The following is a 27,598-nucleotide window of genomic DNA, read 5'->3' on the forward strand; positions in this document are numbered from 1 at the left end:
GCTGCTGCCCACACCCGGAGCCCCTGGGCGCAGCGCTCATGGGACAGCAGTCACCGAACAGCAGTGACCCCGCATTGGCCTGCTGCTTCCTTGTATGCCAGGCCTGTGTCTGCCCTTCACAGGGCAGTCTCCTTAACCCTTTGCACCAGCCCTGTGCGGTGGGTAATTAGGATTATCCTCGCCTTACACTTGGGGAAACTGAGGCACAGGCAGGCCAGTAACTTGGCAAAGCAGCTCAGGTTAGAGGCAGGCCTCCACGAACTCAGAGGAGGAGGCTCAGTGCCTTGTTCCGAAAAGCCTGGGCTTGACCCGAAGGCAGAGGGAGAAACTGCAGGTGATTCAACAGGGAGGCCTGGCGAGACGCTCCCTTTGTGGAACTCGCGCGGGCCATGCGCCCTCTGCAAGCAAAGTGTTGCGGGAGGTTTGTTTCTTAACACACCTTTGCTGTTCTGCCCAGTTTGTTTTGAATCCAGCAGCTAATTATCCTGCAGTTGTAGCTTTTGTTAATGTTTTTCTTTGTTGATTTTTAAGTGATTAAGTCAGTTCATAGTATTTGGACTTTTTTGAAATCCTCTTAATGTCTAAAAATCAAGATGGAACCTCCTTCTTAATAACAAGCAAATATTCCTCAGTAATATGGCTCACAGTTCAAAGGAAATGCCAGCTTGGAGAACGCAAATGGCTTTAATCTACAGTCATCTAAAAAATTTGAATGACCTTTTTCATTGTCAGAGTTCTGTGCACGTTGTATTTTAGTTCTTCCCAGGTTTCAGCTAGCTAAACACTTTTGTTATGAGCTGTGCATCGAGGCCGAATATTGCATTTTGAAACTGAGAGTCAAATAGCAATTTAAACTCCTTTCACACCTGTCTGTGAAATTCAGATAAATGAAATGGAAACAACAGGGCTGCTGTGTTAGAAAATACTGACTCTGTCAGTTCTTACAGAAATCTTTAAGGCATAACCACTTTGGCGTTGATTTATTATACACACACACACTTTTCATTTTCATCTGCTTTTCACTTTCTTGATTTGCACAATTGTGATTTCCCATTACATATTCGGCTTGTTTGAAACTAACAGTCCCTTAAAGAGGCCTTTTTTGTAATTTTGAAAATGAAACCTGCCCCTTGAAAATGCCTCAGCCTGGCTTGCCCACCTTCTGCCTGTTTCTGCAGCCGGTCCTTCTCCCCTCTTCCCCATGTCCCCTCTTCTGCTGGGGCCAGTCCCGCCATGGCTGCGTGCTTCAGTCTCTTCTTTCCCTGCTGGCGTCCCCGCCTCCCTGCCCTGCAGAGGTGTCCTTCCTGACCACTTACCTCAGGATCCTGTGTTCTCAGCGCCACTCTCTGGCTGGGGAGATGTGGGCGGTGGGCAGGTGTCTGCATGGACGCAGGCCGGCCGGCCATGGCACTAACATGGGTTTCTGGCACAGGAAGACTTTATTGAAGCCTTGCTAACAAGGCTTGCGTGCCCACGGCCCAGGCCCAAACCACTTCTACTGCCTTCTGGTATCCGGCATATACTGCTGACGTGTATGTGGCTTGCTCTGAATTAAACAACGAACACCTTCTCATAACCCTACTAACTTGAACAAGAACCCCGTTGCTTTTGGGTGTATAGCTTTCTGCCATGTCTTACATGCGAAGACAGACATATGGCCTACGCCATACACTGTTTCGCATGGTTGAGCTTTTCACTTGACACTGACGCTGATTATTTTTCCAAGGCACGAAATACTCTCCTAGAACATCTTTTAAATAGCTGTAGAAAGTTCTTTTGTGTGAATGAACAATAGTGTTATTTGGGCAGCTGTTTCCTGTTGGACACGTATGTTGTTTCGAATGTTTTGCCCCTGTTGGTACAGTGTTAGCATGAGCATTGTCACAGGTATTGCACAGGACTGTGAACATTTCCCAGGATAAGTTCCTTAAAGCAGAAACGGAGCCAAGCTTTTTTTTTAAAGCTTTTTTTTTTTTAAAAAGCTTTGACACATAATCATATTTACCTTTGTTTCTCTCTAGACACTACAACAACAGGAGTGCAAACTTCTCTACAGCCGAAAAGAGGGCCAGAGGCAAGAAAATAAAAACAAAAATAGATATAAAAACATCTTGCCCTGTGAGTATCAATATTCTTCTCAGTCCCAGTCACTACAGTCCATCCACGTGTGTGTGGCAGTCTTTCATTTTTTGTATACATATGCACACAAACATGGTGTATATGGGTATCACATCCATGTGGATTATTTGAAATGTATAGGTCAGGATGGGAGAGTGTGGAGGCACTTATGATGCTGGGAAAAGGCAATGAGGACTTAGCTGGGAGTCAGTTTGAGCCCCAGCGTGGTCCTAATGGCCTTGGGGAAGCCTCATCCTTTTCATGTCTAAGTGTTCACTTGTGCTCAGGAGGTCTAATGGGGCTCGTTGGGAAGATGTAGGGATGTAGGAAGAGATGGAGGGAGCAGTGGTGCGCAGTGTCCAAATACAGCACGACTGCCCCTTCCGCCCTTAAAGATCCCAGTTAGACGTTTCCCCTGATTAACATCTTGCTTTCAAGATGGGGAGTGTGAGGCAAAAAGAACATTATTTTTAAGACATACAACTATGTTACTAATTTCCATTGTACAATATGTTGCTTAGAGCCCTCAGATTTGTATACCACTTATGCAGACTTTGGTCAGCTCATACATCAGGATCTTCTAGATTCCATGTTTCGTTCTGCTCCATTAAAAAACCCTTTTTATTATGAGACAATTCATATGGATTCAAAAGTAGACAGAATAGTGTGAAGAACCCCCATGTACCCGTCTCCCAGCGCTAGTAATCGTCAGCTCATGCCAGTCTCGCTTCATCCACACTCTGACCGCTTCTTGTCTCTCCCCAAATTACGACAATTTTGAAGCGAATCTCAGATGTTACATCATTTATCTGTACTTTATTCTCACCCCCTTTTTTTTTTAAAAAAAGCCCAACTTAAAAAAAAATTTTAGATCCACTAGAAGTTGTAAAAACATTTCGAGGTCTCATGTACCCTTACCCAGCCTCTCCCAGTGATCACATCCTGCGTTGTCCACACCAGGAGGGTGACGTTGCTACTTTGTTCCTCTTACAGGTAGCATTCTGAGGCATCCTGTGGCGTGCAGGTTATTATTGTGCTTACTTAGGATTTAATTTTTCATGCAGTTTTATCATTAAATGAACAAAACTTGGATGAGGTTGAGGATGCCCTGATTTGAACCAGTTTGCCCTGAAGAGGTCTGAGTATTTTTGTGACCGTGGTCTCTTTTTCTTCCAGTCGATCATACCAGGGTTGTCCTGCATGACGGTGACCCCAACGAGCCTGTTTCCGATTACATCAATGCAAATATTATCATGGTGAGCTTAGCTTTTCACGATGTCTTCTGACCATACATGGCTGGCCTGTTTTTTATTTTAAATCCTTTCTTGGGTCCTGAAAGCAACTTTCAAACGTTTGATGTATTTTCTTCCTAAATTCCTAGCCCGAATTTGAAACCAAGTGCAACAATTCAAAGCCCAAAAAGAGTTATATTGCCACACAAGGCTGTCTGCAGAATACGGTGAACGACTTTTGGCGGATGGTGTTTCAAGAGAATTCCCGAGTGATTGTCATGACAACAAAAGAAGTGGAGAGAGGAAAGGTATATTGCATACATTTTTGATAAAATATTTTAAAATTACTGGTCACATCAGGTTTACCATGTTAAGACTTGAATAAAATTAAACTTAAGCCAGCTGAGCCTCTGGGAAAAAGGGCTTTGAAGAAATTTGATGATGGCGTGCCTTAGTGTAGCTTTCTTCAGGTTTCTTCCCCTTTGGGGTTCATTGAGCCTCTTGGATCTGTGGATATATGTTTTTTTCTTTTTTCAAATTTAGGAAATGTTTACCATTTCTTCAGATATGCACCCTGCCCCCGCCCTGTCCTGAGACACCAATTTCACGTATAGTAGGCTGTCTGAAGTTGTCCTACAGCTCACTGAGCCTTTGATCTTTTTTTATAGTTCTCATTCTTCCCTTCTGTGTTTCATTTTGGATGGTTTCTTCTCCTATGTCTTTAAGTTAATCTTTTTCTTCTTCAGTGTATTATCTATTAGTCCTGTTTAGTATATTTTTCATTCAGACATTGTCCTGTTCATCTCTGGAAGTTTTATTGGAGTCTTTTTAAGTGTCTTCTGTGTCTTTTTCACATGTGTATCATTCCCTATACCTTTTAACATGTGGAATACACTTATAGTAACTTTTAATGTCCTTGTTACTGATTCTGTTATATGTGCTATTTAATTTTTCCAGTTTTTTGGTTGTTTAAAGTGGGAGGGTAAATCCAGCCCTGTTACCATTTTATCCAGAAGCAGTGGTCAAAAAAGGAGTATAAGAAGGCCAGTCTAGTACTTTACTGTGAATAGAGCACTAATAAATCAACAGCGATTTCTCTGGTCATGTACACTGTACTTATCATGGCTTTTAAGCATTTAAAAATTAACTGGACTTATTTGAACAGTGGGCTCATATAAATATTCAGACACAGTTGAGGTTAAAGTTGCCTTCGTCACCGTCCTCTGCTCACCCATTTTAGTCCCCTCCTCTAACATCGACCCCATTTGACATGTGTTATTCTGCACTCTCTTCTTGGCATTTACATACCTAAGTGTATTAAAGCGATTACTATGGCATTACATACCTACAGGAGGTATCCGGACATGTAATATGAAAAATAGAGACATTTACTGAAGAAGATACAAGAACCCCTGGGACAATGGCGCCTCAGTCCCCTTCAAAGTAGGCACCTTGGGACCTCACACAGGTCTCCCAGTTGCCGTCAGCTGCCCCATTGTATTTTCTTGAATCTCATTGATGGTCTGAAATTTCTCCCCTTTCAAAGGTGATTTTAGTTTTGGGAAAAGCCAGAAGTCGCAGGGCGCCAAATCTGGGCTGTCGGGGGGCTGAGTCACCTGGGTGATTTGATGTTTTGCCAAAACACTTATGCACGAGATGTGATGCATGAGAGAGTGCGTTGTGATGAAGCTGCCAGTCACTAGTTGCCCACAGCTACAGCCTCCTGAATCATCAGAACAGTTTCGGTGGAGGAACGTTCAAGCTTAATGGAAAATTTGATGCAGATTCGTTGCTCTACTCGCTGTCATTTTGAAGGTGACAGCCACACGATATGCATGCTCACTCAGTGGCATCTACCGCTTCCATGACTAGTACAGTGAAATCATCATTGTTCACACATGCGCTTTCCAGTCCACTTGCCTTGGATGCCAAGACAGCCATCAGTGTCGTGCAGACCGTTCTCATTACATGAACAATAGCTGCACGTTTTCCGGACAAGCCTTGTATATTCCTTTACGTACATGTATGTTCCTATAGAAGTATATAGTAGTTTTCTGAAAAATACTGTATGAAAAAGTAGTTTCATAAAGTAACTTTATTGTGCATATTGGTTTTTCTTTTCCCTACTAAATATATGTTCGACCTTCTGTTAATAGATACTGGTCTGCCTCATAGTAATTGCATGATATTTTGTGGTGTATATGGACCAGGTTTATTTACCATTATGCACTGGGCATTTAAGGGTTGCTGTTTTCGCTTTTAGGAACAGTGCTGTAGTGAGCAGCCTTGCTCTTCCTTTTGTGTTTGTGTGGGGAGTGTCTCTCCAGGATGGATGTCAAGACTTGTGAGGTCGTAGCGGTGTATGTCGTAAATGGATATAAGTCCTGCCAGACTGCCTTCCAGAGCAGTTGTCCCGGTGTTCACGCCCCCCGCAACTCCGGTGCCTGGCACCCGTCTCCCCACGCTCTTCTCAGCTCTTCAGGTTTTTAGGAATTGTAACATCCCCACTTACAGAGAAGCAGACAAGTCTCACAGAGTGTGAGCTCTGTGGGTTATCCCAAAGTGAGCCTGTCCACACAGGTTTTTTTAAACATGGAAAAGTTCTGTATTTTTGTTTGTATTCTAGTCAAAGTGATTTTTTAGATACACTTGAATTGGTTTCCACGAAAGTTGCATGGGATATAGCAGTCGTACACGTACATTAAACCATAGACAGGTGGGAGGCTTTGGATTTTAGCCCTGCTGCTGTAACTTCCTTAGAGTCATGAAGGGCTGTGTGATTCTACAAGATTTTCATTGCACTGGCAGTTGGGACACTTCTGAGTGCCTTGCAGCCTGATCTGGTCACTGTGAAACAAAGGTTTCCTGCAGCGACAGCCGCTGTTCTTGAAGTAATGGACGAGTCCACATGTCTTCCTCGTTTCCGCCTCAGGTGGGCGTCACCTGCCCTGAGGATGGAGGGGACTGCTGAACCCTCTGTCCTGCATGCTGTCCGATGGAAGGTAGAGGAGGCCACCTGTTTCTCAGAACAATGTGAGGGCCATGGAGACAGGGTGCCCTGTCACTGCAGAGGACCCAGGATCAGTCCCTTTCAGAAGAGCTGCCAGGAGCCCCGAGAACGCACACACCTTGCGCCGGCCGCACTGTCCCACCCCCTCGTCCCAGCCACCCGCTTTCCTGTCCTTCCTCCTGGCCGTGTGGGTGGAGCGGCTGATGGGGCTTTCACAGGCTCCCCGGCCTTTCTCACGCCCTGCTCTGCCAGTGAGCATCACCCCCGCCCCACCCTCCGCGCGGAGTCAAAACCGGACTCTGGGTTCCTTTCGATCCCTGGGCTGTCATTTAAAAGCTAAAGTATTAGCCCTCACAGTTGAGATTTTTTTGAGGGGAGGGGTCAAGGCTTACCTAAGAGTTTGGAAAAGTGGGAGGCAGGCTGCAGTCGTTTGCCGCTGTTTAAAGTCAGCTGAAATTTTTGGAGTTTATAGAGTTTTTAGAGCGGGGATTGGATTTTGTGTTCTCCGGAGGCACAGCCATCCTCCGAATTGGTTAGCCAGCAACAACAGCCTTGAGTGCAACTAGTATTAAAAGTGTTTATTTGGAGAAAAAAATGTATTGAATCTGTCAGAGGGTACTGGGATCTACAAAACACTGGAGGGAAAGCTGAATTTAAAAAACTAAACACTAAAAGACCCCAAGCTGTGCTAAGTCAAAAAGTCTCACCAGGCAGTAAATGCTTCTGTAGAACTTTCCTCCCCCATGTTTTTCTTTTCTTTCAATGACTGTTGACAATGGGGCCAGTCTGCAGCCGCTCTTTTACTTCTCATTTTATAACTGGGAATTTCTTTGTCTCCTTATTGTACAGGGAAATTTTCTTGTGCTGCTGTTTGTTTCTCAGTTGAGGAAAGGGAGTTGCATTGGTGACTGCGCCCAGAGAAAAGCCAAACACAAAACCATTCTTTGCCCACGTCACCACGTGTGTGTAGACTCGCCTCTCACCGAGAGGAACATCTTCCTCTTTGGCAGCAAGGGCGACTTTTCTTGGTGCCATATCTTTCCATCTGGCTGCTGAGAAGCCAGCAGTTCTCGCATGCTTGGGCCCAGGCACCCAGTTAAGCGAAGGTGACGTGTGCAGTAGGTAGCAAATGGATCTGGATATAGCAAAGGCAGCTGGTTCAGAGGCCCATCGGCTGCCTCTCCGCGCTGGAAGCATTCACACTTGGGTTAGGTAAGGCGCAGAGCCCTCCCACGCTGCAGGGAAACGAGCCAGACTGTCTGGCCTGTTGGGCAGCCCGTCCACCTCCGGAGTGACTGGCAGCCTCCAGCATTCAAAACAGCGGTTGCTAGTCAGCACCCTCGACCTGGCTGTTCCCTCTGTTTGCATCTTTGATTCTTTAGAAATAAATAAACAAGCACTGACTCTCCTTTGACTTGTATGTTGATCGGACAACTCTGCACAGGTGGCTTTTTCTCCCCTCTTCTTCCCAGTTCTCCAAGCACCAGCTTTTAAAATGTGAACTTTTCTCTCATTTTTCTGGGAAATCCAACAGTTCAGTGTTAGGCCATTTTCCATGTTAGTGGTCACTAAGCAAGACTTGAACATTTGCTTCCTGCCGGTCTAGGCTTTTCTTTCAGAGTTCACAGACACTAACTGTCTTTTTTCTGATCCCTTCCAGAGTAAATGTGTCAAATACTGGCCTGATGAGTATGCTCTGAAAGAATACGGGGTCATGCGTGTTAGGAATGTCAAAGAAAGCGCCGCCCATGACTATACGCTAAGAGAACTTAAACTTTCCAAGGTTGGACAAGTAAGTATATTGTCATGTCTTAGAGCCTTTGTTAAGCTTTCATGACATGTGGCCACCGGCGCTGCGCCGGTGCTCACGTTTACATGCATTCATCCCCTGGCCCCCGCAGCAGCCGGTTATGCGGTGCCTGCTGTGGGCCAGGCACTTCTGAGGTGCTGCTGGTACATAGCAGACAAGGCGCACAGCCTCTGCCCTCACAGAGCCTCGGAGACAGGAGGTGGAAGGCTAATGGACCAGCTAAGCTTTCTGGGTGGGCTCTCTGTGATGATACGAGCGAGGGACCAGGTATTGGAGATGGAGTAGACAGGGAGGGCCTCTCTGGGGAAGTATCCCTTGAGCCGAGACCTGAAGGTGGAGGAGCCAGGCATCCAGAGAGTCAGGAGAAGAGGGTCTCAAGCACAGGGAGCAGCCAATGCAAGGGCCCTGCGGCCTATTGAGTGATCACATTCCATGGCCTTGTTTCTTAATTGCATGTAGTTCAGGTTTGTCCTTGGAGTGACTAACTTTACAAAGTGCAGTTGGATTTGGATTCATTTAATGTTATGGTTAGAGAGGGGCTTTTTTATTCAAAGCCTTTGGGGACACAAAGGTGAATGAAGCAGCCTTTGTCTTCAAGGAATTATTGTACGATCGCATAGCAGCAAAAAGCCACGTACACAGAAGGCCATGCTCCAGAGGCGACGTGGGCTCTCCGCCGCGTCTGAAGTGCCGTGACATTGCCAAGGCTGAGCTTCTTCCGGCCCGTGCGCCAGGGAGACAGCCTGCAGAAGAGGTTGGGCCCTTGGGTGGGGATTTCATGGGAGAAAGGGGCCTCCCAGACAGAAGTGTCATCGCGAACCATGGTGCTGAAGTGCAGGCTGCAGGGAAGTGGGGTTCATGGGGAACAAAGGCCAGCGGGATGCTAGGGGATAAACTTGAGTTGAGACAGGTTAGGACCAAGTCGGGATGAGTCTTAACTGCCATGTTGAAAAATATGAACTTTATCTATTGGTTGGCATAGAACCTGTGATGGTTCTTGAGCCAAGTGAGCCCTTGCAGAATCGAGTGCCAGGAAGGTGTCTGACCACTGTGGGGGTAGGAGCGGGATCGGCATGGGGGTTCCTGATGGCCAGAGTCTGTTCGGGACTCTGCAGTGGTTTAAGTCTCATGGCCTCCTCTCCACCTATCCCAGAGGCTCCCACAGTTGTTTTGTTTGTTTTTTCCTCCTTATTTCTTCCTTTGGCAATGTGCATTTTGTTAAAATGCCAGAATAAAGTCTGGAAGAAAAGTCTGAGAGGTGTCTTTTAAGGGGGGACACACAATTCTTCTGACAGTGGGGAGGGGTGGCGGTCTGGCCTGTCGCAGGGACTGAGCGGAGCCAGGAAGTGGAGCTGTCACGCGGAAATGCAAGAGAGACTTAGGGGACATTGGGTGAAGATTCGGGGTAGGGTTTTCCTCTCTATCCAGTGTTTCTGAGTAGCAGATTCATTTTTCTTCAGTTTTAGTGATAAACCATCTTCCTTTCAGAGATTTTTGAGCTGCGGGCACAGGGAGTGTTGACGTTGGGGTTTCCGTGTTGCACCCTCGATGCGGGGGGTGACCTGGAGCAATCATTTCTCCAGAATCGCTGGTCACATATTATCTGCTTTTTATATAATGTCACATTTTTTCTAAAGTGCTGTCACATGGCCTTGCCTAAGCCTCCGAACTGCCTGGGGGCGGGGCAGAGGCCCCCTCGTGACCTTTGCCGAGGAGGAGGCTGGGTGAGCAGGCAGCTGGGTCTCTCTCCTCTCCGCACTGTCCTTCCTGTGACTGGGTTGCCCCTTGAGTACTAGCTCACTGGTAACATTTAGAAAGATCTTTTTCATGACATCAGCAAATTAAATGCACATAATTCAAGAAAAGATCTTAACTGTGGCTCAGATTCCTTGGCTTTCCTGAAGGGCACTGGTTGTAGACACTGGTCAAGTCACTCTTTCCTTTATTTATTTAAAAAAAGATTCTATTTATTTCTAGAGAGAGAGAAAAGAGAGGGAGAGAAACACTGATCGGTTGCCTCTTGCACGCACCCCAACCAGGGACCTGGCCTATGCCCTGCCCAGGAATCAAACTAGTGACTTTTTACTTTGTGGGACAACGCTCAACCAACCAAGCCACGCTGGTCAGGGCTCTCTCCTTTTTCTAAAACCCCTTTTTAAAATGTTTCTCAGCTCGGATTTTCTTCAGATAGAGAGAGGAAGGAGATGGAATGGTGGACAGTGCTGCTCAGTGACCTAACCTGGGTGGGCCCAGAACACGATGCTTTTGGGTCTTCTGCAGTCTTGGGACCACCGCTGGCCTTTAGTAGTGATCACTCTCCTCAGAGGAGCCTGTGTGCTGAGCCTCTGCCCATCTCACTGTCCCCAGCAGAGCAGTGGCTGTGTGTTTAATGGCTCTTGCTGAACCCTCACAGTGGTATGCGGGGGGGAGAGGTAATTCTCCCCATCTGCAGAGGAAGAAATTGAGGCCTAGAGATGTCCAGGCGCCCCAGTCAGGGTGCTTGCTGGGCTTTGGGCCTACATCCAGCCACCTGAGGGCAACGCCTGTCTTCACATCTACTTTGTGCTCAAGAGAAGTTTCAAGCATTGTGATACTGTAATAACGGTGTGTGGCTCGGTGTGTGGCTCGGGGAGGGGAGGAGGTTTGGGTACAAAAGGACAAAGAGGAACGAGTGACTTGAGGGAACACCTGTTTTCTCATCTGCTGGGAGGAGCCCTGGGTCTCAGGGGCCTCCTGGCCTCCCGGCTTTAGGAACTCCTGGACGAGGAGGGTGGGGCGTTGCCCACGGCTGTGATCCAGAGGCTGGTGTGGGCGGGAGCTTCCTGAAGAAAACGCTGCTGCACCAGGCACCTGGGTGCTTCGGACAGAGGCAGAGCGTTGTCTCCAGAGTGGCTCTGCCAGATCCTCAAGGAGAAGTGACCCGGGAAACTTGGAGGAGCACCTTTGACTCCAAGAGTGTGAGGGCCTTCTTTGCCGGACAATCCCTTCGGCTCACGTCGAATCCGAGAGAGCGAAGCTGGGCAGTGCCTCAGTCCCTTGATTTATTTAATTCTTGTCTGGTTTTTCTTGGCTCTACTCCAGGGCAATACAGAGAGAACCGTCTGGCAATACCACTTTCGGACCTGGCCGGACCACGGCGTGCCCAGTGACCCCGGGGGCGTGCTGGACTTCCTGGAGGAGGTGCACCACAAGCAGGAGAGCATCGTGGATGCGGGCCCGGTGGTGGTTCACTGCAGGTGAACAGCCTTCCCGCCCCCTGGCCCCCTGGCCGTCTCTGAACGCCTGGGGCTGCTTCTGACCTCCCCACCCCAGCTCTCTAACTGCGGAAAACCTTAATCTCTGTGTGAGGCCTGGATACACTGCATTAAGGCAGCCTTTTACGCCAGAGTATATTTCTCGTAGGTCCTAGAGGACTGCCAGGGCCCCGGGGGTGGGGAGACTGGGCTGGTGAACACGGTCCGTACTCTCAAGGAACTCCTAGTCTGGTGGTGTTTGCTTGGTTTTCTTTTTCAATAGAGTGATTTAGGGTTCATCTCTGTGATTGTGATTCTAGTCTTTTGTGCCACAGAAATGAGATATATTTTTTCCCAACAATATACTTATTTGCTTAAAAGAGTAGGACCGCTGCCTGCCTTCTGTAAGCCAGTCCGGAGGTCTCCACCACAGAGTCTGCAGGCTGTTGGTGCCCGGGATTGGGCTTCCCAGTCACATTGGGGAAAGCCTGGTTTTCTAAATCTCATTCATGTGTTGGGCAAGTAGATGTGTATGAAACTTTATTTGTTCTATTTTTTAAAAGCTGCTGCTTATTGAGCACTTGCTCTGGACCTGGTGTTTTGCATACCTTACTCACGTTTGATCATCACAACAACTCTGTGAAATATGTAGTTATCCCCATTTCGCAGTTGAGGAAACTGAGGGTCAGGGGGGTTAAGAGACTTTGCCCCAGGCACACTGCGTGTTGGGGAAGCTGGGCTCCTAGTGCAGGCTGGACTGACTGCAAAGCCCTGTGCTCTTAGCAAATACATTTTCCAATATGAGTAGACACTCGTATAAATGCTCCCAAGAGCAGATGTTGGTTCTGTTACTATTAATAGCTTGGTTTTGAGTATAAACCCCCACGAATGACTCTATTGCCGTCACTGTCCGTCTTTCTTCCCGCAGTGCTGGGATTGGCCGGACAGGGACGTTCATCGTGATTGATATCCTCATTGACATCATCAGAGAGAAAGGTAGGTCATCCAGAGGACAGGGAGCTGCAGTTCCCGTTTGTAGCTTAGGGACAGAAAGTGCTGGAGAACATTTGAATGTTAAAAATTTACATGAAAATCTGGGCTGAAGGCTTCAACTTTCAGTATGTTTGCAGGAAAACAGAAGTGATGCTGTCTGAGCGTTTTTTTGCCTAAGATGAAGCCCAGGATCTGGGGAACCCCCTGCTGTGGCCTTTTGTTGAATATGCAGTGGTGGTCTCTGCCCAGCCACCCACTCCTGGCTGATGGCAGGGGGTGCTGGAAAGGGGGAACCCTACCTCCAGCACTTTATCATGTAATCATCTGGGGTCATCAGTGTTGAGCAGAAGGCCAGTGCTGTGGCGCTTGGAACACGTTCGGTCAGGACGTTAAAGACCACATTTGCTTTACGTCCGAGGCTGCTGAAAGTCGTGCATCAAACCACTTTACCCCGGCTCTGCCGGCTCTCCTGATGCTGTGTGGTGCTTGCTTTGTAGGCGTCGACTGTGACATCGATGTTCCCAAAACAATTCAGATGGTGCGATCTCAGAGGTCAGGGATGGTCCAGACCGAAGCACAGTACCGATTCATCTATATGGCCGTCCAGCATTATATCGAAACACTACAGCGCAGGATTGAAGAAGAGCAGGTACGGAGCCTGAATGGGCTGACGGGCGGCATTTTGTTTCCTTTTCTGGGCAGCTGGCGAATGCCCTTCTTTTGATCAGGTCAGGCTCAGAGAGCTGACGGTGTTTCTTTGGGAGTGGGGAATGAGTTCCCAACCAGAAGGGGCCTCTCTGAAAACTTCTTTACTTCACGGCTCTGATTTTTCAGTCCGGAGGGGCATAGGCAGGGGTGCCGCGCTGCCCTCCTGGCCTGATAGCTTCGGGAGGTGCCACGCAGGAAGGGGAGGGTTTTCCCAGGCCCACACAGCATGCTTAGGCGCAGAGCCTCCAAGTTTCCAGCCTGTTCCAGTTTAATCCGGGCCATATTTATCCTGATGCCATCTCTTAAGTGAATGCTTTACTCTTAATAGCATACAGTGGTTTGAAACACCAATTTGGTCGAGTTGGAAACAGTGAAATTTCCATTTTAATAAGCATGCATAATGAAGAAGAATGTGGCGCTGGAGCCTTGCCATTTGAAGCTATTCATAACAGACACAAAGCTGAGTTAATTAGGAAGAAGCTGAGATGAGGGAAATGAGGAGACTGCGCTTTTGGGGAGCTGTGCTCGACTCCCCCCCACCCCCCATCCCAGCCCCATGGCTGTGCTGCAGGCGGGGTCATGTGTAAACATCAGTGATATTTACCTGCTCTGCCCTGTTTATTGCCTTCCAGAGAACTCGGCCTCTCAGAATGGGACCCGCCACCCGCCCGCATGATTTGTAGCCTACAGACAGTAGCCCCATTATCAAAGCTGTTAGCCAGAGCTAGTTCATTAGTTCGGTAGGTTCTCAGTTCACGCCAAAATACTCACTAGATTGTCTCATTGTAGAAAAACATCTTCAGAAACAGTATACATACAGAAATGTAAGTGCGCATAATAGATGAGCTACTGGTTTTTAACCTTCTTCTTTTAAATCTGTGTTATTGTAAGTGCTATGAACTATATAGATGGTTATGATATATTTATCTTCCAGTTTTACTTAATTTGGGCCAGGGATAGTTAACACATGAAGTTGCCCAAAGAGGAGGACTCTTAATGAACACAAAGAGAATGTGCCCCTGCTGATAAACTGGAAACTCTTTGGCAATGTCTCAAAGCACATAACGTAGCCTGGGTGGGGGAAGCGGGGGAAAAGCTCTATTTCTTTCAGAGGCTTTGGTTTTTATTCTTGATTTGGAGAATTTAGGGACTTCCCCTCCCAGCTTTCACAGCACTTCCTGTCTTCTCATTACTACATACAGTTTTGCTAACCCTAAACCTGAGGTTATAGTTTGGATTTACAAACTAAACAGAAATATTTTATCGCTGCCCTCTTTTGGGGGAAAGAAATAGACAAAACATATTCTCCAGTAATTTAAGTATTATGGAACATAGAGTATAGAAACTGGCCCTGGCCTGGTAGCTCAGTTGGTTAGAGTGTTGTCCCAATATGCTGAGGTCGTGGGTTCAATCCCTGGTCAGGGCACATACCAAAAATCAATCTATTTATTGATGCAAGTGAATGCATCAATAAATGGAACAACAAATCGATGTTTCTCTCTCCTTTTTTCTCTCTAAAATTAAAGAAAAAGACCTAGGATATAGACTGTAGAATATAAACAAAGTCCCTGGTAATCCCACGCCAAGAGAACTTGGAAGTGTGCGTTCATTCATTTGTTCATTCAGCCAATAAGTTTTTGGTGCCATGCGAGCTGCCACAGTGCTGAGCACACTGACCACTATATGGTATGTGAGCCTTCATAGCTTAAAAAACATGTGTTGGCTTAGATCATTTATTTTAATAAATGGGGTCCTGTAATACAGTTTTCTGCCTTGTATTGTTTCATTGTAGGAACTCGCTACTGATTTTGAATTGGTAAAGTAAGAAGTACTTTCAATTAGCAAAAGGTTAAAGGCAGACTTAAAAACAAAACACTAAACCCATCTGATTTTTACATTAAACAAAGGACCAAGTCTCATTTAGGATAACTGGTTCTATTGAAATACAGGCATTTCCAAAATGATGAAGCTTTAGGAAACTTTGGGATTAAAGAATTTGGTAAAGAGGGATAAATGGAAGAAAGAAAATGAGCCATGGTGGGGGGGGCGCGGGGGGGAAGGAGTGGGGAAACAGGGAGCCCTGGGAAGGAGGCGGAGCAGAAACCTGGGTCGGGGTCCGGGGAATGCAAATGAAGCGAGACTGAGACAATTCTGGAGTTTGTATCAGTGGTTCTTCTCACTCTCTCTGCCATTTCAAAGTAGAATTCTTTATTAACTTCCACTTACAGTATTACATTTTTATTTGCAAAAAACAGTATGTGGACTTCCCTTCACTCAACTTTTCTGACTGTTCACATTTTAACACAATTTATTATTCATTCACATTCCCTCATCTCTCTCTCCCCCTGACTCCATAACCATAGTAAAATTATCAAAACCAGGAAATTAACATTGATATAATACTATTTCCTTAATTTACAAACTGTATTCAGATTTTGCTGATTTGCCTGACTAATATCCTGTATGTGGTCCTGGGTCATACGGTGCATTTAATTGCCATGTCTCTTCAGTCTCCTGTAATCTGGAATAGTTTCTCAGTTTTTATCTTTCATGGCCCTGATATTTTTGAAGAGCTCAGGCCAGCTATTTGGTAGAAGGCCCCTCAGTGTGGACTTGTGTGGTGTTTTTTCTTGACTAGATCCGGTCGCGTGTTTTCGACAGGACTGTCACAGAAGCGTGCGTCCCTGACATCGGGCACCATCTGTTGGTTTGTTTCATTACCAGTGGTGTTAACTTTGATCGCTTCATGATTGAGATGTGGTCGGTCAGATTTCTTCACTGTCAACTTACTATTTTTCCCTTTTTAATTAGTACCAAGGCTATATAAATAACCGATTTTTCATCATACTTTTTGCCTACTAATTTAACACCCATTCACTTCCTGGCAAAATCACGCCCGTGATACCTGCCCAGCGGTCATTTTCTCTCCCTGTCATCGCCTTTCCGCTGATCAGTCGGAAGCCTGCTATGAAGGAAAAGCTTCCTGGTCTCTCTTAGTTATTTACTCATTTATTTACTTATGTCAGAATGGACTATAATCTGTTACTTTTATTTATTTTGTTGCTTAAATTGTCCCAGGTTTGGCGAGGGCAAACCTTTTAGGTTGTTTCCTAAGTCCTTTAGATATGTCCCCGTTTTTTGAGCACTCCCTTATACTTTCTGACAGCACAAGATGATACAAGTTCACTTTGTACTTTCCCAGCCACTTTTCAAAGGAGTCCTGATTCTTTTCATTGAAGGGCTGGTATTTTAAAGCCAAGATCTGGGTACTGAGTGTGCCTATTTGTGCTGGTCTATTTTTTTTGAATTGCTAATTAGCCAATTACCACCTGAGTCCTGCTCTCTCTGTAACCTCCCATATACATATGCAACTCTTTGTCCCCTCTCCAGTAGTTTCTTTAAGCAAATGTTTTATTTCAGAATAATTTTTAGATTCACAGAAAACTTGCAAAGGTAGTATAGAGAGTTTCTGTTCACCCTCCATCCAGTTTCCTTTAATGTTAACATCTTATAAAACTGTGTACGTTCATCAAAAAGGCAAAATTAAAACCAATACATTGCTATCAATTCAGCTGTATAGTTTTTCCACTAATAACCTTTTTCTGTCCGAGGATCCTCTGAGCTGTGATGGTGCCTGAGTCTTTGCCAGCTTTTTGTGACTGGGGCGCTTTTGAGGAGCACTGGTCAGCCCTCTGTGGTCCTCTTCCCAAACCCCTCAGCTGCAGTGTGCGGAGGCCTGGGCGGTGTTGTTTCTGCGTGAACCAGGCGGTTCACACGGTTCTTCATTCCTGCACTAAAGCAGGTGGCGCCGTGGGCCAGACTGCGCCGGGCCACAGAACAGAAGCGGCCGTGTTTCTGAAATGGAGGCGAGCTGTGGCTGGAGTTGGGGGAACCCGAGGGGCCGTGGCGTGTGGTGGTGCGGGTGGGAGAGTAGGCAGAGACTGAGTTTTGAGGGGGCAGGCCTTGCAGAGGAGTGACATAAAAGACCCTCATTTTACAAAGAGGGCTGTGGCTTGAGGGGAGGAACGGGTGGGCTCCGGGCCTGAACAGCTCGAGGGGGACCAGGTAGCGCATCGGTGACGGTTTATGTGGGCGGGGTGAGTAGACACCAAGGAGAGAAGCAGAACCAGGAAGATTTTGTGATGATTCGTAAGTGTTCAAGGTTGTACGAGATCTGTCTTTTCGTTGTTACTAGACACTAACTAGTTAGTACTGCCAGTACTGACCAGTTGCACGGCCAAGCGATGGTCCTAGTTTACCCTCTCCCGTGCGGTGAATGGAAGCTCCTCAGCTGCACGTCGGTATTTGGTATGGATGCCCGTTCTAACGGGCTGTTTGCTGAGTTCTCCTGCAATGAGTGCAGCATCATATAATGATGGCAGTTGGGTGGATTAGGGTTCTGGAATTGGTTATTTGTGGATGAATTCTAACTTGAGTCCTACCAAATGTAGGTCACACGGTGTCTGAGGTGAAATTTACATTCTACTGATTTCCTTTGCCATTTTCTCCCCTAGAGCATCTGGAGCTAAAAATAATGCTTTAAAGGTTTTCGGGTCTTTTCCGGGATGCGGTTGGGATATCAGGGAAGATATGATAAAGTGCATTATTGTTTCTCATAAGAGCGCTTCTGTCCTCGTGCCATTTTTACTTGTAGTGACTTTATTCCTGGAACTCTTTTCCCGACTGTCTACCTGAAAATCACTACATGGATGCCAGCGAACTATGAAATGATTAGGTGCTGATATGACAGAGAAAGTGTGATTCTTCCCTTAGCCCAGAAACAGGTGCATTTGGTTTGCTACAGTAAGCTGTCAGCACGTGACTCTCTGTGCTTTTTGCATTGTATGTCTCAAAAGTGCTTTTCAGCCACATGCTGTATTTATATCAAGGAGGTGAGTTCTCTAACATTTGGTCACCATTTTAATATTCAAGGTCTACCTGTTCGTCTTTCTCTCTCTAACATGCCTTTTTTTATTCCTTTAAAAAGTCCCATTTTCTCATATATACAACCTTTACCTTTCAGAAAAGCAAGAGGAAAGGTCACGAGTATACAAATATTAAGTATTCCCTAACGGACCAGACAAGTGGGGATCAGAGCCCCCTCCCACCTTGTACGCCAACGCCGTCCTGTGCGGAGTAAGTAGTAATGACGGACGTAGTTCGATAAAGCTTAAACAACTGCCAGTCTTTGTAGTGCTCACCTTTCGCTGGACTGTTGCCCGGCCGATTTATGAGTCTGTCAGTGGCTGTCTAATTCATTTTCCTACGCTGAAGGCTGATCACTACACAAGCTAGGAGTTAACGGGGTTGTGCATCTATCAAGTTGAAGTTCTCTGAAAGAAGAGTCTAATTTTTCTTTTGATGGGATGGAATTTGTTACAGAGGTGGGTAGCACCCTTTTTGATATGTTAAGACTGTCTGCTAAGTAAAAGTAAGTAAATTGACCATTAACATGTCAACACAGTCATGACCTCCTCATTTGCCGCATTCACAGAAACCTACTTTGGGGCTTAGACCAGGAGTCAGCGAACTGCAGCCCGCAGGCCAAATCCCAGCCATGGTGCGCTTATGTGCTGCTCGTGAATGGTTTTTCACAGGGTTCCTAATGTGCGCGCACACACACACCAAGAATAGTATCTGAGAGACTGCGTATGGCTTGCAGAGGCTAAATTGTTTACCCTCTGGTTCTTTATAGAAAAACTTCGCCGACTCTTGTTTAAACTAAAGCACTATAGGAAAACACTGGTTAAATCGATTATGCGAGTGCTAATTGTAGATTATTATTTTCTGCATATTCTAGTCATTCTATGGTATAACATTTGCTTTTTCCCCCTTAGAGTTTTATCTCTATTTGCTTCTACTGTGGATTTAAAACCCCTGCTGACTTTAATACTCTCTATGAAGAGTTTCAATAGCATAGATGAGGCTTGTATTTATATGTTTGTTCCTATTTAACACTGAAATGAAACGACACAACATAAGTGTTCTCCCCACCACGCTGCCTCTTCCTTCTGTTGCTCTTCTCTTTCCCGGCGGAGTGACAGGGAGGGTGTGCGCTGCGTCGCTGTCTCCAGTCATTTGCAGTGGAACCAGCTCATCCGGACTCAGTCGTTGCCAGAAAGCTCTTCCCGAATTCTGTCCCAACGGAATCAGCTCCGATGACTCCCTTGTTATCAGTGCCTGCCTGTGGCCAGCAGCTTCTCTGTCTCTGTTCCCACGGTTCCCCTTGAAGGGAACCGACCCAGGACACCCAGGGCCCCGAGCCCCTCCTGTTTGTTCTGTGTCACCCCTCTCGGGCCAGCACCCACAGCTGCTGGGTTCCTCGTCCTTGGATGCGTTGGCCCCATCTCAGGACCCCAGACCCCGCCACTGAGCTTCGTGTCCAACCTTCCCCTTTACGCAGCCAGATCCGGGGTCTGACTGCTCCTGCGTGTTGCTGTTGTGGGACTCTCCCCCATTCAGGTCCTTCTGCTTGAAATTAGAACCATTTTTTCCGGTGTGTACATGTCCCCATCTTTCAGGTCTAACTCAGGGCTCAGCGTACAGGCCTCCCTCACTCTGCCCACCTGGAAAACAGCTCTTTCCTCCCGATGCCCAAGAGAGGAGGGGCTTGAGGCTCTTACTTCACTTTAGCTTCGGTTACGTCGCTGTGTGTTCATGTCTTCTGTCCTAACATGCCAGCTCCTGGGGGCAGGAGCTGTGTCTGCATCAAAGCTGGTCCCCAAAGAATACATTGTGCTGTGTCTTACAAATGTCACATAAGCTTAAACAGCGTGGCTGGCATTTCTGTTAACATCGTCTTCCTTTTCTTTGCAGAATGAGAGAAGATAATGCTAGAGTCTATGAAAACGTGGGTCTGATGCAGCAGCAGAAGAGCTTCAGATGAGAAGACCCACCAAGACTTCAGCACAAAGTAGGTATTTAAACGGAAATGTTGCATTGGTTAATCATTTACAACATCTGTGACATTTTTAAGCAGGCAAATAATTTGTGAGTGTTTCAGCAAAGTGTATGAAATTAAGTTGTGCAGATCAGCCTCCTTTTTCCTCTCTTTGAACATCCTTTTTCCAAGGTGGATCCATTTTAGAGTTCACTGAGCATTAAAACCAAATGCAGAATCGATTCTGTGAAGGGCAAGGTTAGCACTTACTATTCAGAAGTGGTTTATATTAGTGGTGGACACCAGATATCACCATTCCTGCCATTTTTATTGGAGCTGATTAATCCAGGCTGTGCTGGGAGATGATATGTAGGGATCTGGGAAGCGCGGGCACACAGCACGGGATGGCTGGAGTCAGGACACCACAGTTCTCATCCCAGGCAGCTTCTGACCAGCTGTGTGACACAGGGCACCGGACAGCCAGGGCCTCCGACCGGCTCCACTCCACATCCCTCCCAGCTCTGTTGCTGGAAGTTCATCTCCCTTGTCTGCCTCCTCCCTGTCAATCACCTTTTTAGAGAGTGACCCATGTGCGATGTATGTTTTAATGATAAGTTAGAAACTCATAGTTTTAGTATTTCATGTTGAAATTCTTATTTCAATGAGTAGTCTATTTAAAAGCTTTAAACCTATTCTTAAGTAGTTTAATGCCTTGCAGACTTTTAGACATGTGCACCTTAAAAATTCTAATTTATTTCTTCTCCAGATGTGGACCTCGCCCTCTCCATGAAAAGATCAAGAATAGGTGCAAGACAGTTGATGTGAAGAATGAACTTGAAACTTGAAGGCTTGCGTTGTGGTCGACTCCCTTTTGATGAACAGAATGTGAAACCATTTAGAGACCATTGTATTCTAACTCAGCAACACCTGATTTCCAGTTACTAATTTCCTCAGATAAGAAATCATCTCTACAATGTAGACAGCGTCATATTTTATAGAGTTTTGTTTTACATTGAGGAGGTAGTTAACTTGTGCTCTGTACTCTGCAGATGGTGATGATTCGAATCCTAGTTATTGGCAATTTTTTCCTTTTTATAACCTTAAACATTTTAATTCTTCCCCCTCTTGTGGGGAATGATAGGGCAATTGTTAGAGGAAAAATGGGGAAATTAAGCAACAGCATCCTGTAGGAGTGAGAATGATTCCATTTATCATCACTAATCCAGTAGTGGAGAACCCATTTTTGATGGCCTCTTTTTTCGGCTAAATGATAATTAAACCAGTGCCCCAGGCTGTCAGAAGTTGACTGTCTTCCTTTGCATTGCCATTAAACTATCACGGGAATTTAGAATAAAAGGCATGTTTGTTTCTTTGCAGATGACCGATGATCATTAGCCTGTTGATTGAGAAGGTTGTGGTGGGGAAATGTTTGCCATATATATTTTTTTCATTTGTGTATTGTGTTTAGGAAAAAATGCATCTGTGAATAACCAGTATTTTGGTTATCAACTGTCACTGACAAACCACCCCCAAACATAGTGGCTTTCAGTAATTCTTTATTTTTTCCTCACTGTTCTTCAATCTGGGCTGGGCTCAGCCGAGCTGTCCCTCTGCCCGTCTTGCTGATGTCCCTTGCCGGTCACCAGGTTGATGGGGACAGCAGGGTGGCTGGGCCCCTCTCTCTGCACACGGTCCTCGGCCGCTCCCTCTCCATGTGCTCTCGCCACGTGGCCTCACCAGCGGGGCAGCTGCACCTCTTACCTGGCAGCTCCGAGCTCCCAAAGGTATAAGGCAGTAGCGGCCAGGCCCCCTTACGGCTTAACCCCAGAACCGTCACAGCATCACTTCTGCCCTCTGTTGATTAGAGCAAGTCACAGGCCCAACCCGGAATCAGGGAGAAGGGACTTCACTGGGGCGAGAGGTGGAGGTGTGGTTCACTGGGGGTCCCCAGCATAACAGACTGTCAGAGCTGGTGCCAAGGGAAAAAAAACCTGTCATTAGCAGAAGTAGAAGCTGCTAGCGAGTGACCTGGGGAAGCTGGAGCTGCCTGTGGGAGCTGGTGGAAGCGGGACGTGAGACAGAGAGGAGGCCTCCCAGACGCCTCCCGCACCAGTTCTGCGGGCCTCGGGCATCTTTCCTGAACCGTCACCTGAGAAAACTGGTCTCCTAAGAATGGCTGTGTCTAGGAGGCAGCATCTGAAAGCACCACCCTGTCAGCGTGGCCCCCGCAGAGGGAGCTGGACGTGGCATCTTCTTCACGCCACTGGTCTCCAGCGGAGGCCTCCACGCACGCGTGTGGCGGGCGCACGAGGAGGAGCGGTGCTCGCGGGGCTGCTCGTCAGACCGCCTCGGCCATAGCTCATTTTTGTTTTCACCAAGTGGTAAGATTGGCTAACGTGCTACCTGAAGTGCCTTCTCCAAAAACATCCCCCTTTGCCCTGTGTGTCGCATCATCATTGGGTGAGTGTGTTTCAATTAAAGTCTCGCTGGCCGACTTCGTGAAGACAATAAAATGCTACAGCGTGGCCTCCGTCCTGGAATTCTTGCTCTTGCTCCTGAAAGCAAGGACTAGGGCCAGCCCTGGTGATAGTTCCCCACTGAGGTCGTTTGGGGCAAGCAGTGGCTGCCATTTCCACAGACACAGTGTATAGTGTTCCCCCCACATAATCCTCCTCCCCAAGCCATTGAACTTAGAATAGCTTCAGAACACAGGTGTGGCCTGAAGGTGATTACCTTATAAGAGGAATGTAAGCGACTACTGTCTTCTTGCCAACCCTGTAAAGAAAGCGATTCAAGTTCAGTGTTTGCAACAAGGTTCTTGAACCCTGTTCTTTTTATTGCATTGTCATATTGAATAGTCCTCTGTTTAGCCTTGATTTCATGGGCATGTTTTGACTCTAGACTTTGGGGGCAAAGTCTTCACCAGCATACAATGGTTTGATTGTATAAATATACCTGCTCCGTTAAGTCTCTGTCTGTAGCTTCGGATCGGTTGTTTCTGCACTTGGAACGGAAACAGCTGATCTTGGCCAACCCTCTGTGTTACAGGACATTGATTTCATTGAGATTTCCCTCCACGAAGTCAGCCAGCTATCATATTAGATCAGTTTATGCCAAGACAAGATTATGATAGTCCCTAGGTTGCTGAGGTTTGTTGTGTGTCTGATAAAAGGAGATGGCAGGTTCTTAGAAGAGATTTCTCTCTGTGGGATGGAATCGGGCAGGTGAAGATGGGGAACTCGAGGTGTGGGTTTAAAAAAGTGGAAATGAAAGTTCCAAAGGGATGGTTTGTGAGGAAGTCCAAGGGCCCGGGGCCGGAGCAGGCAGGCAGAGTTGAATCAGGTAACCCGGAAAGTGGGTGTGATAGAGCAGTGTCCGTGGTTGGCTTCTGGGGTGCTGGCAGACAGAAAATTTGCACAATATCCCATAGCTGGTTGAATATTTTAAAATTACAAGCATAGGATTTTATATTTGGGGTGAAATTATCTGGCACATGGTATTTGGGTTTTTTAAAAAAGCCAAATTTCAGTCTTAATAACTTTTATAAAAAACAAAAATAAAAAGACACCTCATGTCCAGTGTGTGGTCCTCCTGAAAATTATGGTTATTCAGTCCATTGAATTCAATAACTTTTCAAATGTGGTTCAATGGAGTTGAGAAAGTATATGTAAGACTTTCTTGGTGTTTTGCCTTCCTTAAGGAGCCCAGTTGCTTTGGAAAAATCAAGAAAAGCCTCGAGATTATTTTTAGGGGGTTATTTTACTGGGGATTTTAAGAATAAGATAAAGTCTTGGGTTATTTCTAGTTCAGGGGAATGTGGAAAGGTATGCAATTGTGAAGTGCTTTGTTGTAGCTTATTAATCCGTAAGGGAAACTTAGACTGTAGACTTAAGTACAAACCCAGTGCAACTAGTTTTCTATATGTTGTTGGGGGAATGAAGTTTTATATAGCAAGCACATGGCCTCCCTGATTTCACAATGCCTTTTTTAGGATCTCTATTAGCCCTTAATTTTGTTGAAATTTTTTCCTTCTTCCTCTTGGAAAATAAGTTCCAAAATATAGTTTATTGTATCTTCCATCATTAAAACATTTGCTTTTTTTTTTACTACGGGCAGTTCACTCAAGGCAAAAATCTTAAACAGTTGGTTTTAGTGTGGTGTAGAACTTTACTGTGTATCAAACTAACTTTTACAAGTTTTCATTCTAAACCTCAAAACATGTGATTAATAATTTGCCTGTTTTATTTATGACCTAATTGTGATTCTTTTATTAATAAAAGCTAGTGGGAAAGGATCCTTTATTAAGCTGTTGACTAGATCTGCATTTAATTTTCCTGCAGTATATGAAGTATTGTACCAGAGTATTAAAAGATATGTAATATTTTATTGATAAATCTATCCTTTAAAAGGAATACGTGTTAGGGTGTCATCATTTTGATGTGAATCATGTAAATGTTGATAATATGCACTGTTTATTATACATTTAGTGTTTCAAGAGATTCACTTAATTGCCTTTTTGCTCACGTACATTATGTAGTCTATTTGCAATTGTTTTTTAAAAAGTGACATTAAAAGAATAGTTTATGTAGAGAAGCATTAGTGGATGTTAATTGTCTCCCCACCTATATTTATGGGTGTTAGTTCAACTGCTTTGCTAGTTGCAAAGCCATATTATCAGAGTAAAAGTGTATTTGTTAACTGTATGGGAACTAAAAATTAGGAATAAAACCATTTTCTTATATTACGGTATTTGTCATTTACTTCATCAGACATACGTGGGAAAATCTGGGATTATGGGTCACTCATCTCCCATACCGGGAAAATGCTGACAGTTAGCAGCTTTACCTAGAAGGTAAGTTGGAATATAGAGTTGAATGATCCAATTCCTCAAGAATTTATTGAGCGCCTACTCTATGAATAGCTTTGGGTGACAGAGAGGGAATTCTTTTTGGAAGAACTTACAAGTAAGTAACGAATAGAAAGTGTGCGTAGAATATACAGAAAATGATTGCACACAGAACTGAATGTGAATCGTATTGAGGAGGGATACGGAGGAATGATGCCAGGGAGGCTCGAAGGAGGAATGAATTCCGTGCTGTTGGCCGTCAGCTCCCCCCTCGCAGGAAGTCTAGCCCGCACATGAACACGGTCGTTTGCTTCTGTCAGTGCTGCGTTCACATTGGCAGGAAGAAATCATAAATAAAACAGGTAATTAGTTTTCTATTGTGAATCTCGGGATATCATTTCCACTGTAAAACACTATTGCTTACCTCTCAGTCTCAGCTGAGTTACTTTTTAAGAAAAAAATTTTACAAAAGATTTTATTTATTTTTAGAGAGGGGGAAGGGCGAAAGAAAGAGAAGGGGAGAAACATCGATGTTGAGAGACCCATCGATTGGCCACCTCACAAATGCCCCAATTAGGGACTGAACCCGCAACCCAGGCACGTGCCCTGCCCAGGAGTCCAGCCGGAGACCTCTTGCTTTTGGGAGGACATTCAACCCACTGAGCCACACCAGCAGGGCTCAGCCGAGTTACACGGTGTATCTAATCAATGCAGCTAATTTAGTTGGTTAGACCAGTCACCTGTCCATTCAAAATACACAGAATACCTTTGAAACGCTGGACACCGTGCTTGTGCTGGACACTGGGGAAAGCAGTGACATGCGGTGGCGGCATGGTGGTGGCGACAACGTTCTAATGGGGAGCTAGGCCTTGTACCAGTCAGAAGGCAGTTAATTATACTTGGGGCAAAGCAGGAAAGAGGAACGAGGCAATTCCAAGTGGGACGAGCGTTCTGAGCAGGGCTGAGCGTGCGTATCAGCTGGGGGGCGTCCACAGGGTCCGTGCCGTGGACCCGTGCTGTTCACCCGCTGGGCTTTCAGGAGCGGTGCCATCTGTGGTGCTGACCAGGAGATGCCTCATTCCCCACAGTCCTTCCCGGGTGGTACATCAGAGGGCAGGGGCCGTGTCTTGCCTTTGACATGTCACGAAAGAACCTTCTCTTTGTGTAGTTCCTACTCACAAGAAAAATCCCCAAGAAAATGTGTGGATTAAGTGCAAGGAATCCCTACCACAAACCATTGTGGACAGAGAGCTAAGGGCTTATTCAACTTGGTCATCTTGTCACTGAAAAGTTTCTGAAGAAAGCACCCACCTATGATGGGATCACGTTACGTGTGTGCTTTGAGGTGCAGTGGGAAAGGGACTGTGACCCCCAGTGGATGCTTTTGTTGAAGATGCTTTCCCCTCCTAGGAACTGACTGAAATTCCAAACACTGAACTTGCGAAATGGCAACGAGCCAGAAATAGAGATTTGCTATTATATCAATAGTAACCATTACCCATGAGTTGATAACTCATGTCATTTTGAGGTCAGGCGATTTAAATCCTGATGTAAAATATAGCTACTCAAATAAGGGTATCAAGAGCAATATAATACTGCAATAGAACACTTGTGGGCAGTTAATGGACAAAAGAATTGCCTTTGTTGCTGACTTGTCATCTGTACCTGGTTAGACATAGTTACACTGGACTGGAAAGAATTTGGGGTTCAAATTCCCTCTCATTCAGTGAAGATGAAATCTCCACGAGGGGCCAGGCATTGGGGAGTGACACAGTTCCTGCCTCTGAGGAGCCCCGTGCAGGCAGGGAGACAGATGTAGATCCAGACAGTCTGTTTGATTGGAGTAGACAGTGCGGGCATTAACTGCAATTGACCGCTACCTAGAAGAGCGACTAAGGGGAGCTAGAATTCAGTGGCGGGGGTCACTCTGTTCCCAGTGGGGAACCTGTATGTGTGTGTATGTGTGTTTGCAGAGGCAGAGAAACAGAAGCTGTCCTTTCATCTTCTTGTATGTTCAGTCAAGGCTAGTTTCTTCATCTCTGTCTAGAAATAAACATGTAAGTCAAATAGCTGTTTCTCTGTTCAACTCATCTCTGAACGACGGAGCATAATTCTTGTACCAAGATCTGTACTGATGGCCTTTCTAGCACATTTTACAACAAAATATAGTATATATGTTAGTGTTTTCTATAATCTATGCATCTATCTACTATATTTTTAATCATTCAGTTCTTGATGAAATTTGTTGACTAAATCCACTATTGTGAGTAATCTAGGCTCATTCTGCTGGCACTTCCGAGTATAATTTAGAGTGAACATCATGGTTCGGGACAAGGCATTTCATTCTGAATGTAATTATTACTGAGATCACATTTTTCAAGGGAAACGTCAAGTCCATGTTGTGGGGCAAAGGATTTCTTTTTTCTTCCTGCATGTTATTTTCACATAGATTCACAAAGTGGACAGGAGTTAAATTGCAACTTGGTTTTACAATGAATACATTTCCTTCATTAAGAAGGTAACATTGTGTCCAATCAGGACTATTTTAGAAAATTTTGGTGATCAGCTGAGTGGGTCTTCCAAGTGACGGTATTTGAAAATGGCCTCCTGACTCAGTCTTATGTGTTTGTCTTTACTTTTAACTTCTTTCTTGTGGTGAAATACAAAAAACATAAAACTGATCCTTTTATCCATTTTTAAGGACCTAGGTCAGTGCCCTTAAGTGCGTTCATGTTGTGCAGCCGTCACCACCGTCCGGCTCCAGACCT

The 27,598-nt window shown here is 45.7% G+C and overlaps 1 protein-coding gene across 2 annotated transcripts in view; it reads left to right on the plus strand.

Moving 5' to 3' along the window:
- Positions 1-24,717, plus strand: part of PTPN11 (protein tyrosine phosphatase non-receptor type 11) — a 63,365-nt gene extending 38,648 nt beyond the window's left edge. The window contains exons 7-16 of one of the 2 annotated variants that reach the window (XM_054594237.1): positions 2,022-2,118; positions 3,295-3,374; positions 3,500-3,658; positions 8,021-8,152; positions 11,240-11,406; positions 12,332-12,399; positions 12,894-13,045; positions 18,128-18,240; positions 19,921-20,017; positions 20,751-24,717. In XM_054594237.1, coding sequence (XP_054450212.1) covers positions 2,022-2,118; positions 3,295-3,374; positions 3,500-3,658; positions 8,021-8,152; positions 11,240-11,406; positions 12,332-12,399; positions 12,894-13,045; positions 18,128-18,240; positions 19,921-19,990 — 1,038 coding nt within the window. In that variant the 3' untranslated portion in view covers positions 19,991-20,017; positions 20,751-24,717. The remainder of the gene's footprint in view (positions 1-2,021; positions 2,119-3,294; positions 3,375-3,499; positions 3,659-8,020; positions 8,153-11,239; positions 11,407-12,331; positions 12,400-12,893; positions 13,046-18,127; positions 18,241-19,920; positions 20,018-20,750) is intronic. The other variant, XM_054594238.1, reaches the window with a different exon arrangement.
- Positions 24,718-27,598: the final 2,881 nt, after the last annotated feature.

This window comes from Pteronotus mesoamericanus, unplaced genomic scaffold, assembly GCF_021234165.1.
Source record: "Pteronotus mesoamericanus isolate MK-2021 breed Mesoamerican mustached bat unplaced genomic scaffold, CSHL_Meso_final scaffold_507, whole genome shotgun sequence".
NCBI classification, from domain to species: Eukaryota; Metazoa; Chordata; class Mammalia; order Chiroptera; family Mormoopidae; genus Pteronotus; species Pteronotus mesoamericanus.